The sequence below is a fragment of the Centropristis striata genome, chromosome 16 (genome assembly GCF_030273125.1).
Source record: "Centropristis striata isolate RG_2023a ecotype Rhode Island chromosome 16, C.striata_1.0, whole genome shotgun sequence".
In the NCBI taxonomy this organism is placed as follows: domain Eukaryota; kingdom Metazoa; phylum Chordata; class Actinopteri; order Perciformes; family Serranidae; genus Centropristis; species Centropristis striata.
In genome coordinates, this window is record NC_081532.1 from 20,443,266 (window position 1) to 20,456,834 (window position 13,569).

At 41.6% G+C, this 13,569-nt stretch overlaps 1 protein-coding gene across 1 annotated transcript; it reads left to right on the forward strand.

Moving 5' to 3' along the window:
* Positions 1 to 2,460: 2,460 nt before the first annotated feature.
* Positions 2,461 to 9,806, forward strand: fosl2 (FOS like 2, AP-1 transcription factor subunit). The gene is made up of 4 exons (XM_059353677.1): positions 2,461 to 3,116; positions 5,863 to 6,117; positions 6,520 to 6,627; positions 8,094 to 9,806. The coding sequence occupies exons 1-4, from the start codon at positions 2,988 to 2,990 to the stop codon at positions 8,679 to 8,681; spliced, it is 1,080 nt and encodes a 359-aa protein (XP_059209660.1). The 5' UTR covers positions 2,461 to 2,987; the 3' UTR covers positions 8,682 to 9,806.
* Positions 9,807 to 13,569: the final 3,763 nt, after the last annotated feature.

The following is a 13,569-nucleotide window of genomic DNA, read 5'->3' on the forward strand; positions in this document are numbered from 1 at the left end:
TGGAATTCCCTTTTTCTAAGACAGGAGGAAGAATATGGTGTAAGAAAAGGTGGTGAAGAGATACAGAGAGAGCGGACCTGTAGATTTAGTGACAGGCATTGGCCTTTGCAAGTTTGTGTTGTGTTTTGTTTTCTTGTGTGTGTTTGCTGTTATTACAAAGATTCTTTATCTTGTTTTTTCTTTTTTAGAGTTGTATCCCTTTATTGTATTATTATTCTATTTTGCTATTACAGGGAATGTAAGGGCACGTTGTTATTAAATGTTCTTTGTAGGGCTAAAAAAAAAAAAACTCCATAAAAATGAATGCATTATATTTCACCAGTCCGTTATCTGCCCTATCTGCTGTTCAAATTTTGCAGACGGGTACTTGAATGCAGCATTAGGGCCATCGACCATGTTGCGTCAGTACCAGGTCAGAGCAGGCCAGACCAGGTAAGCCTCTTGCGTATAGTCTGGCAGAGAGGACATAATTCCTGTTGATGATGTTCGTTATGATGTGTGATGGAGGGACAGAGACGCGTCAGTGGCGCAAGACCTGGGGATCAGCCGAGCGCAGTGCGCACACTGACCAGGTATAGCGCACCTGTCACATGACCTGAACGTCCTCCTCTGCTCTGCACTGCTTACACACTCAAATTTAAATAAATCCCTGAATCTGTCATTACCATCAACATGCGTGAAACTAATGGCAAATTGGAGCAATAACGTCTGACTGACAGCCATCACATAACGCTGCGCGTTCCAATTCCTGCGTGATATCTCATTATGTACTTAAAGATCAAAAATTGGACTCATATAGGAACAGAACCTGTCACAGTGCCATACCTTGCTTTACCCAAATTGACGCCGATGGGTGCATCTCAAATGATATTAGAGCATTAATTATAGGACTATGGCAGATTAGATTTCCCCAAGCAATTTAGCAGAAACTGCGTCGCTTAGCAACACCGTTACCGCTCAAAAGCTGTGTCGTTGGCAGATGATAAACATTTAATCATTAATTAATATCATTCAAATACAGATTTATTGAACATCTGCGTGCTTTCTGTGTTAGTTGTGAAGCTCCTCCACGCAGGGAGGCACGGATCACTGCACAGGTCAAAGGTAATGCAGCGAAAATGACACCCACTGACTTTGGAAAGGGTGACATATTGGAGGGCTGGAGCAGCTAATGTGTAATTGACGTTTTCACGTTATGAGCAAGTACATAAAGTCAGTCCCTCCGCGGCGAGTGGTCACCTCAGAAAACCCCCCTCAGATTATTTTCCCTCTGCACAACTTCCCCCGGCTGAACGGAGCATGTGAAACTTTTTGATGGGAGCGACTCTTCCTGGCAAACACGCGCGGCAAACGGCTTTAAAAGAGCTCAGCATAACCAGTTATGGTGATAGAGATTAAAATAGGAACCATAGCAGATTGGATTATACTTAATACGCCATTTCATATCTTGTAACGTGTCACATTCTGGGCGCCGTGCCCTTGTTTATGAGGTGCGTCCGAGTTACAATTAGCCCACATTTCACTGAGATCCCTTTGAAGCAGCCGTGCCGCACTGTTGTGTGCACCTCACCGCCGGGCCATTTGACCATTTACACGGGACCGCGCTGTTGTGTGCCATCCTTTACGCTCTGTGCCAGTTTACGCTCTCCAAATCACGCACAATGCGCCGCCGCCAAGTGGCACAATGACTGGATTGTGCAGAAACAGTGCATGTCCAATCATATTGAGTGCTCTTTATTACCGGGAACAGTAACTGATGAAAGCCGGCAAGTGTTCAAGCTCGCGTGTCTTAACATAACGGGCGCGCGTGGCATCTTGTGTTGTCAGTACATGTTGTGCATTGTGAGGGCTGATCACAGATATTGAATTAAACGTGGGACTGAAAACTTCCTAGAAATGCTTCAACTCTGCCTGACCACGTGACGGATTTTCAAGCAGCTTGCGTCGTTACGTTTTCCATCTAAGCCTTTAAAGCTGTAATATCTTTTTTTTTCCAGCATTGATCAATAACCGGACCGAGACCAGCGCGTTGAGAGCTCCGAGTCCGGAGTGTAGTGCGCGAGGGGAGGGAATCCCTCCAGTGTCTGACGCTTCCTTTACCAAGGAAACCCACACGCGCTCTCTGACGCAACTGTCCATTTTAGGAAACATGCGTCAATGGACCAAAGCAAGTGAGACAAACAGTGAACTCCGCAGCAGGCACTGACGTTCGTATCAAAAAATACATCTGTCCGGTTATATCTGAGCAGCTTTTACTCTTTCCCTGCGTGTCCAATATCTCCAGTGTCCGCTGGGCGAAGGATGGTCAGAGCGGATCTTTTCCTTTTCACTGCCTTATCCAGACACGACCCCTCCCTGGATCGAGTCGCAACGCCCAGTCCGTGACGTAGGCTGTTTCGTTGGTGTTGAAAAGCCGTTGCAGTTCTTCATAGTGCCATTGAAGTGAGTCATCTGTAGGAAGTGTGGTAAAAAGGAAAAGAAAAAAAAAAAGTTCGAACTGTTCCGTGAACAGCAGAGAGCTCAGATAGAGTGTGTAGTAGGCAAGTCGACGGAAAATAGTGAGAAGATTAGCCAGGCAACAGAAAGCGAATGTTAACCTGCGTGAGTCACTAACTACAGGTTCACTGTCTCCACTGGATCTGACTGCTGAAGGTGTGCTGCTGACTTTAGGTTGAAGTTTGCGCACCTGAGAGGATCTACAGTAGTGTAGTGTAGGTCTACCTGCGGCTCTAGAATAATAAAAGTACAAGCAGGAAGCATTGAAGAAAATATTTATTTTGACTGGCAATATCTGTAAGATGTTTTAATTAAGAGGAGCATATTTGCACTTAGTCTTTGCCAACTCTTCTCTGGATATCCCAAATTAACAACGTCTCGAGTCAGAGGATTTTTTCTTTTGGTGCCTTTTTTTTACTGCGAGGATTTAAAGAAAAAAAAGGGGGTTCAGATCTCAAGCAGTCTACTGAAATCTTCCTCTTTCCTGGACCATGTACCAGGACTACTCCGGGAACTACGACACGTCGTCCCGCGGCAGCAGCACCTCTCCGGCCCAGCCAGAGTCCTTCACAAGCGGCAGCAGCACGATCGGAAGTCCGATCTCTACCTCAAGCTACCAGGTAAGACAAGAAACACCGGGCTTCAGCTCTATTACCTACAGAAAGTACCCTCATATATACACATATGTTTCTTAATTTGTTGTCAGGCACGCAACATCTTAGAAATGTAGGTTTTTCTGCCGTATAGATAGCCTTTTGTCACGGTAACGCGCTTAATAGATTTTAAAGGCGTTCTCCAGGTCGCTTGGGAAAAACGGATGAACCCAATGACACTGATTGATTCTGTGACTCAACAGATGCAACACTCGATCTGTTGACAAGTATTATGGACGCACTCCATTAGAATTATTGTATATGTTGTCTAAATGCCAACGGATCGTGCACTTTTAATCAAATGTGCGCATTGGCTGGCGTGCACAGTAAATCGCGTATATGTGGTTCATTTCGCACACATACATAGAGATGCATATTTTTTTCTTCGGTTAGCGCTTATGGTAACACAAAACCTTAAAACGTGCAGGTTAAATAACACATTTGTGAGCTGTTAAGTGCAGGAGAATTGGAGACATTACATTTAATTTGTCTGGGATTTCCAGATGTCCATTTCAGATCTACTGTCCTTTTTCCAGCGCTCTCATCTCTCCTGTCCGTGCGTAAAACTGTAATAATTATGGGGTGGAGGCGGTATTTTACGCGCATGCATTATAAGGATGATAATTCCTTTAGAGCACATAGAGTACAAACCATACCCTGAGCTGTTTAGACATTGCAGACCCACAGTCTGGCAATAAACGCGTAGTGATAAAGTCTGTGGTGGGGAATTCAACAGGCAAGTGCTGCTTGATACAGGCGATATAACACGAGTAAATATGTCTAAATTCTTTTGGCCACCAGTTATAAAGAGTACCAGGGATGTATCTTGCTGCAAAATTGAGATTTAAGTTTAGTTAAAGTTGGCATTTAAGGCAACTAATCTGTTATTGGACAATCAGAAATGACATGATCATGGACCAGATTGTAGTCTGATTTTAGTAGACTGGTCTGGCTCTGCACATGGCAGATTTATTCCACCTGGAAGCGCGCACAGACCGGGAGCGCAGGGCAAATAAAAGCTTGCATTTCATCAACGAGAAATACTTTATCCATCTCCTCGGTTTCACTAGAGATTAAGACTTCATGCCTTTTCAGTGAGATACACCACTCAGTCTGTAAACTGCAGGTGTGCCAGTGTAACGCGATGACGCCGTGCCCATATATTCACAAATAATAGGATATAAATCCGGGAAGAGGCATGTTGTGTACTCGCAGCCAAGTCTTGCGTATAGCCCACTTCTGTGGAAAAGCGTCGTCAGGCTCACGCAATATTACGGTAAACGACTTCTGGCCCGTATCTATTATTGCTCTGGTTCCCTGTAATCACACACTGGCTGCCTGTCTGTTTCCTATTACAGCGGGCTGGAACATGACCTTTGTTAGGTTTATTGAGACGTATCAAAACAAGACTTTTTTCAGTTTTATTAGACCAATAGATTTTTCTTCTCTTTTTTTCAGACCACAAGTTATGTTGGTTAAACTGGGGTTTCTCTCTGCTGAATGTCTGTGTCAGTCTAACTCAATTTCATACAATTTATCAGATTTTATTTTATTCTTTTTTTTTTTAATGGGAATTTTATTGCTCTTACTTTGAAGCCAAGCTCGCCAGAAAAAAATCCGCTCACATAATTCTGGCGAAGTGTCTGGCTTCTTACAGCTGACTGCTTCCCCCCTTACTGGAACTGACCGCGTTTCTCATGTGCTTAACAAATCCCATACACAATGAGTCACCAGATAAACAAAGTTCCAACAGACTGCCGGGATGTCCGACGGAAAGTCGGGAATAACGGGGATATGGGGACGTGCGTAATTTACGCACACAGGCAGACAGCCGGTCTGTTTATGCACTCTAAAGACATGAAGTAATAACTGATCTGACATAGTTTCCCATACTGGTGATCATTGTTACAGCCAGTTAACGCATACAGGATATAGATATTTATACATTTAAAATCTCATAGGAGGATTTTATCCATCATGTAAAAGGTTAGTGCCAAAGATGAAGCCTTTTTAAAACAAAAAACAAAAACAGAAACATAATATCCTGCATCACAGCACAATTTTGAGCAAATTCATTATTTGACTACAAATAACATTTTTTTTTAATTCAAGGTTATTCCAACATTTAAATAAAAAAACTATTGTTACTTATCAGATTTTGTATCTCAAAAAAATCCCTCCGGAGCAATTATTCTTCTTTACAATAGAAGAAGGTCGATGCCACCACATTACATTATCCATCCAGTCAAAATAATATGTATATTTACGCTGCTGCTAGTCCAGACATGTGTTACACTCCCCAGTGCAGTGTTTTGTCTCATGGTTATTGTAGTAAAGTGAGATGCACTGGACACCTTGGGCTTTCCCACATGAATCACAGCATGTGTCACTGTTCCACTCCAGGGGTTACATACCCAGTGTTGTGCCTATGTGGATTGAATCATTACTATAAGCTTGTAATGTGGAAAGTGTGTGAATTTGATAATGGTGGGTGGTGGTGTGTGTCTCTGCGCTTGAGCTGTCAGCGGAATGAGGCAGGGCTCGTAGATAGAAACTAAGATGCTTATGGGATTAAGTTGCATGCATTGACACAGCATCATATAGTCTCAGTCCTCTGCAAGAAGTGAATGCCACCCCGCTTTTCTGAAAAACGTCCTTAGATGTGATCATGCACCCCATCTCATCACATCTCCCTCATCCCTTCTCTTTCCAGAAGTACAGAGTCGACATGCCCGGCTCCAACAGTGCCTTCATCCCCACCATCAATGCAATCACGACCAGCCAAGACCTACAGTGGATGGTGCAGCCCACCGTCATCACCTCCATGTCCAACCCTTACTCCCGCTCCCACCCGTACGGCCATCACATGCCCAACGGATCAGGGCTGCTGGGTCACAACACGCTGGCACGGCCCGGGGTCATCCGCTCCATCGGGGACGCCAGGGGCAGACGCAAGAGGGACGAACAGGTGAGGGACCTGGATGACAATGTGGGGGACTGCAAAAAGACCACTAGGGGAACTTTTGGTTCATAACTTTGACTTTGATTTGTTTTTATAAAGCATAATATTGCTTCACAAAGCAATTTAAAGTGTGTTCGATCCAGAAACACTTTAATATTCCCATTAGAATTCAGTAAAAAAAACATGTTTGTTCAATGGGAAAAAAAGCAAATTGAGTTTATTTTATGAGGCCAATAAATTCTCCGTCGTTGTATCATTATTCTCCTCACAGCCAGCCAGTAGCACCCAGCTCCTGTTTATACTCCTGCTCTTCGCTTCATATTGATTGTGTGTGTGTGTGTGTGTGTGTGTGTGTATCTGTCAAACAGCTTATTTTACCTGCTGTGTTCCTTCTTTACTTGCCCTCAGCTCACCCCAGAGGAAGAGGAGAAAAGGAGGGTGAGGCGTGAGAGGAATAAGTTAGCCGCCGCCAAATGCCGCAACCGCAGGCGAGAGCTGACAGAGATGCTGCAAGGGGTGAGTAGAAACTTCTACATCTGGAGCCACCAGATCAGAATCTGTAATAGACTAATGCTTTAATCACACAATATGACCACAAATCAGCGTAAGTGTTGGAGCATGTTGTTCCTCCTATGCGGCAGCCACCTCCAGCTTATAAACAGCCATGCTTCCTGTTTTTCAGCAACATTTCCTTATTATTGATGCAGAAAAAATTAACAAAAGAAATGATTTTCACACAGAGAATAAATGCACAGGGAGAAAAAAAAAGAAGTCACACTTGTTGAGAAGTCTGGCAGGAGTCCAGATTTTTGACGAGTGATTGAACTCCACACCTAAATTTACAACCTTGCATTACTGGTTTGACTCTCGCTGTGTCTCTGAGTGCAAGGTCTGAGTGAGGAGATGACAGGCGATGAAAAGCTTTTTGTCTCAGGCAGCTGTAGACAGAGGTAGGGCTGTCTCGCAGCCCTGCCTGGCAGACAGTAACGGCATCTAAATGGACTAATTAGCCGAATTACAGTGAGGTTGAGCTTGTCAGGCCTTAAAAAACCCCCGGGAATGGAATTTGCTTTAGGCAGCTGTCTCCATGAATGAAGGACATTTTGTAAAAGGGGCCAATTGCTTGTCTCACAATCCCACATAGAGACATGCTGCGTGCACACACACATATACAAACACACACGCTTTGGTTCTAGAGGGGGAAAAAAATCCTTTCCGTCTTCACACGGCTGTTTTAAAAAAAATCTGAAAAAGGAAGTGTCGCGTTCCAGTGAGAAGCATGAGCACTATTTGTTTTAATGTCCCCTTTTGATTGACTGATATCATGTTTTTGAGTGTCTCACTGGGCACCTCCCCTGCCTCCTTGTGCTCAACTTCCTCATACCTTTGCCCACGAGTCAAAGTTCTCAGACAGTATGTCGGCTTATCTTTATCTGCCTGCTGTCTGGAACTGACAAACGGCTTTTTATGGGATCTTGTTATGTGACAAATTAATGACAGGCTTCTGGTGCAGATCTCATATCTCTGAGACACAAACAATGCACTGTCATTATGGGAAAGTCAAATTCAAGCATTCAAGTCTAAATGGCCCATGATGAATTCTTGATTGTGCTATTTTGTGTGGTTGGAAAACTGCAGCAAACAAACAGTGCCCTCTTTGGGTGCTTTAGAGGAACACACATGCAACCTGATTTTTCAAGAAATTTCAATTGCAGCGTTTTAATGTGATAATTTGCAGCCATGTTCTCAATTTCCTGGCATTTTGTCACTGAATATTTCTGAAAACGCTGTTACAGTATAGTTTTTATCAAATTTAATCTGTCCTGCTTGCTTAGGGGTTATGGGGATGCCATTGCATGTTGGTCCCCATCTCTTTTTACCCTTTATGGGTCATCTTTCTGCACCCGAGACTGAACTAAATAAACAAATCTGCTCTTACTTTCACTTAAGTGCTCAATCATATTTTCTGTTTGTCTTCACAGGAGACTGAGAAGCTGGAGGAGGAGAAAGCAGACTTGCAGAAGGAGATCGAGACCCTGCAGAAGGAGAAAGACAAGCTGGAGTTCATGCTGGTTGCTCACAATCCCGTGTGCAAGCTCCCCATCGACGACCGCCACGCGACATCGGCGCACCAGCAGCACCAGCAACACCAGCAGCACCAGCAGCAGCAGCAGCAGCAACAGCAGTGCGCCCCCCTCCCCCTGACCATGCGCCCCAACATGGTCAACAGGGCTCAGATGAACCACGTGGTTGTGAAGCAGGAGCCGGAGGACGAGGAGGTGGGCAAGCCCCAGCGCTCCGTCATCAAGCCCATCTGCCTGGGCGGCGGCATCGTCAGCGGAGGGATGTACTGCACAGATGGAGACAGCCTGAACACGCCGGTGGTGGCGGCATCCACCCCGGCCGCCACGCCGAACGCCCCGAGCCTCATATTCACCTACCCGAGCATGCTGGAGCCAGAGAGCCCCTCGCCCTCCTCCGAGTCCTGTTCCAAGGCCCACCGGCGCAGCAGCAGCAGCGGGGACCAGTCCTCAGACTCCCTCAACTCGCCCACCCTCCTAGCCCTCTGAGCGAGGGCTCTGCTCGGCACAGCTGAGAAACAAACACTGTGGCTGACGGCAAGCATGAGGATCAACTGCGCCCCCTCCCTCCTTTCTCCAGTGTCTTTTAAAAGACCCAAGAGCACATTCAAGAGTCCAGACCAAGATGACTATGTGAGCCGTTTCCCTCTCCGCAGGGAGACCCACAAGGGCTACGCCGCGTGTTTCTTCTTGTTCTGCTTCAGTGTAAAAAAAAATTTATCCGTAAGAGTGTGTGCACCAATCCTAAAAAAAGTGTCATCCCTTCGCCATTTCAACTCCAGAGTGTCGACTTGTTTACTGGGAAGACAATTCTGAAGAAAAACATGCCTGAATCTGGCAACTGTAGGTTGATGTGACTACACCTAGAGAGCGCGTTCTTAATATATTTTTTTGAAAATGTTTAAAAAGCCATGTGGCCGACACTTGCACTCCGCCAAGACGAATCAATAAATCACTAAACGAGGTCAGCGTTCTGCTGGAATTTCTGAGGAGAGAAAGAGACAACGAGCAAAAAGACTTCCTCTCATCTCTTTTTCCATTTTCGACTTGTCCTTTTCCTAACTTGGACCTCGATTCAGGAATCGCTACTACGAGTGTGTACACATTCCCAACGCTATTTCCATCTCTTTAATTGTATTTATGGCCTGTGCTGATTCAATTTTACAAAGTGTTTTGTTGAGACATTGTCCTCTCCTTAATCTGCCTGTAGAAAAGCAAAACGGTCATCTGTGCAGTGACCAAAGCACTCCTCAGTGTTGCAAAGGATACGAGCCAACTTTCAATCAATGACTAGTTCCTCAATACTCTATACCTTCTATTTTGCCATAGTGGCTTGACTTTACAGTAGTATTGGTGTGCTTTTCCTCAGTGATTCTGTACCTGAACTTTACAACCTGTTTATGACAAAGTGTATGTGATTTACATTGATGTCAGGGATATCTCTCATGTGTAGTAGAACCCCATCGTGAAGAGCGTTGCACGACTGCAGGCTGCCGTATGGTCTAGTGTTGCAGCGGCGGTAATACACGTGGAGGGATGAGAAACTTCATCGCTCCATCGTGTCGAGAAAGGTTCGTCTTTTTTCCGCTGAGACAACACAAAAGTTTGAACAAACCCCTCCTCCCACTGGATTCTGACCTTGTTTCTGTCTTTCTCTAAATAAAGGTCTTACCTTTTATTTCAACACTGCCTCTCAGGGCAGGTCAGGTTTCAAAAAGCCAAAAAGGTTTGTTTGACACATGTAATCCTGTAATTCGTCCGTCTTTGTCTCAAAAGGAGGGATTTTGCTCAAATTTGGGAAAAAAAGCCACTGTGGTCTAGACTGTCGCCAGCTGCCAATGATGTCAACCCTGTTTATACTGTGTTTGTAAATCTGTCACTTTTAGTAAAGAAATGATGTTTAAATTCAAGTCAGATGTGCTGATTTACGGGTGTATGAACATATGCCAGCATGGAGGTACTCTGCAGAAACTTAGCCGTGTTGGCTTTAAACAAGGGCCAGACGCAGTCCATTTTTTGTCAATAGGAAGGGATATAAGAGAACTCTTTTTACAGCTGGCCTGAGATGAAAGAGGGGACACCTTGAGACGATGTAATATCTCTGAAGTTCTATAAAGCACTTGTTTTTCATTATTTTTACTTGTGTGTATCTTAAAGGGATGAGGGTTTTCAATACTGTGCACTGAGAAGGACACAACAGTGATATTTGGGACTTTTTTTGTTTACTTCAAACATTCCTAATGGATATAATGTCAGGGGTAAAAGGGGGGGGGGGGGGTCATCTTTGCTCAAACCCTTTTTGTTATCAGAGGAATAAAAGTTGTGGTTGGAAGACTTTTTGTTGTGCTGGATGCAGAAAACGGACTTTGCAATTCAATACAAGCTGCTGCTGCTACTTTGGAAAGAACATGTCCGCTGTTTATGTTTCGATGATTGGGGAAGGGGGGGTTAACATCCTGTACGACAACATAAAGAGAAATGAAATGATAACCAAAAACATTACTGTGGGCGAGTCTGATATGTCTGTATGTTGAAATATCCTGGAGCCCCTCGACACACATAGGAAAGCCATTGACTGTAGATCTTCTGCTGTACATGTCATCTACTGTCTGTCGCCTGTTTTCAACTATTACTTCTTTTCCAAATGCTTTAACTGTTTAAAATGATTCAAAATTAATAAAAAACAGCAATATGTATAGCAGTGTTTGTTAATTTAAATGAATAATAATAAAAAATAATAATTTTCAACCTGAAATTGTCCTGTTTCGTTTATGCAAATGCACTCCCCCCCAAAGGATGTAATTCAGTGACTTGGTTTGAGGAAATGAAAGACAAACTACAAGTAAGTTGCTTGATTGTTTTAGAAGCAATCAAATTGCTTTATTGATTTTATTTACATTGGACACAGGTATTTATATATGCTTTTATATATATGCTTAAAATCTATACTTTAATTATTGTTAGCAGCACAGAAAAGTGTGAATTAATAACGATATATGTCCTATACTGGTAAAAATCTAATGTCATCACAAACCTGTTCTCCAGATACACTATGAGGAGTTGCCTGTTGTGCTGGAGAGCTTTAATTTTTCATTGTAATGTTGATATAAACCACGAGAGGAAAGTCAAAGCTGCCACCAGACTAAAACTAACACAGTCTAATAAAACCGTCTCACTCACTATATAAACAGTCCTTTTATAATGGCTCATGGTGATGGGATGTATATTCATTATAGTCTCAGTATGTTGGTATTTGATCTGGTTACATATTTTTATTCATATGCTAATGGTTTAGTAGAATAAAAAGCTGGAAATTAAATGACATTTCCAATGTGTTTGCTAGGCCTTCTTCTATCATTCTCCAGGCTCATGTCCCATCATTGAGAAATGGAATGACTCTGCTTATTAAAAACTTGACACTAGCAGACATTTATCAATAGATCTATATGCTGATATATCAGCTGCAATAAAGCCTCTCAACAAGAAAATACTTGTCTTTCATTAGAACCAACTGCCAGCAAATTGACTGTAATAAAAACATCTCTGTGTAATCATTGTGAATGTTTTGTCTGTACCCAGCCGGAGTGTGTTTCAAATGACTTCAAAAAGTGTAGTTCTTTCTTTTTAATGCAGCTGTTAGGTGACTGGCTGAGATGAGCGTGTTTGAAATCATATGCGTTTACTGCTCTCAAGTGGCAGCAGATAGGAATTACAACACACACAAAAAAAAAATAACTGGAATGATATTTATAGTGTTTCTTAAATTTAGCAGTAAAACATAACATACACCAATAAAGTGTACAGCTGTTATTCCATATAATAGTATATATTGAAATAAGAATGTTTTTTTCACATTTTTGACAACTATACTATGACCTTTTTATATTTTTGACGACATAGTATATTATGAGGTTTTTATGATTTTTTTTTCATAATTCTGATGACATACTATACTATGACTTTTTTTCATAATTTTGACGACATACTATATGATGACCTTTTCTTTCAAATTGTGGATGACCTACTATATCATGACGTGTTTTTCATTATTCTGACAACATACTATATAATGACGTTTTAAAATTGTTGACAACATAAATTAGTATGACTTTTTTATGATATTTCTGAGAACATACTATACAATGACGCTTTTATGATATTTTGAAAACATACAATACTATGACCTTTTTATATTTTTGACAACACAGTATTTGATGACGTTTTTATTAAACTTTTTACGACTTTTTCATAATTTTGACGACATACTATAATTTGACGTTTTTATGATATTTCGATGACATACTATACTATGAAATTTTTGTCATATTTTTGACGACATATTATTCTATGATGTTTAAAGATATTTCGATGACACACTATGCGTCATGATGAGATATGTTTCATGATTTTTTTTTTATTTATATTTATTTTTGACAACATACTATATACTATGACTTTTTTTTCCAAATTTTGGACGACATATTATACTATGACGTGTTTTTCCTAATTCTGACGACATACTATATTATGACGTTTTTATATTTTGACAATACTATACAATGACGCTTTTATATTTTTGACAACATAATATACTATGACCTTTTTATATTTTTGACAACACAGTATATCATGACGTTTTTATGATATTTTTGATTACATACTATACTATGACGTTTTTTCATAGTATGTTATGACGTTTTCTTTCACATTTTGGATGACCTACTATACCATGACGGGTTTTTTTTTAAATAATCTTGATGACATACTATACCATGATGGGTTTTTTTTAAATATAATTTGACATGCTATATTATGACTTTTTTTCATAATTATGACGACATACTATAGGCTATACTATGACGTGTTTCACATATTTTGTATGTGTATATTTTTGACAACATAGAATATTTTGAAGAGATATGAGAAGTGAGACTGTGATGTTTTTATGATATTCTTGATGACATACTATACTATGATGTCTTATGTCTCATATTGTCATACTATGCTATGACATTTCTATTGTATTTTTTTAAATATATATATCATTGTATGACTTTTTTATGATAGATTTGACGACTGATAACTTAAGATCTACATGACAAAAATCCCATTACTAAAATCTTTCCTCCTGTTAAAGAAAGCCAAGATGCTAAAAGTTTATTGCATAAACATGTCTTACATCCTGTAGGAGTGAATGAGAGCATGAATGGTTGTCTGTCTCTATGAGTTTGCCCTGTGATCGTCTGGCGACCTGTCCAGGGTTTACCCTGCCTCAGCTGGGATCGGCTCCAGCCCCGTGACCTGAGTTCAGCAGAACTTTAAGGATAATGAATGAAAGAATAAGTAGGCCTACTAATGCAGTGCCCATAGGAAAAAA

What these genes read in the sequence shown, in the direction of transcription:
- fosl2 (XM_059353677.1), top strand. Translation starts at nt 2,988, where the DNA reads ATGTACCAGGACTACTCCGGGAACTACGACACGTCGTCCCGCGGCAGC. An exon ending in TCTCTACCTCAAGCTACCAG is followed by an intron (nt 3,117 to 5,862) that starts GTAAGACAAGAA and finishes TTCTCTTTCCAG; the next exon opens with AAGTACAGAGTCGACATGCC. An exon ending in TGACAGAGATGCTGCAAGGG is followed by an intron (nt 6,628 to 8,093) that starts GTGAGTAGAAAC and finishes TTGTCTTCACAG; the next exon opens with GAGACTGAGAAGCTGGAGGA.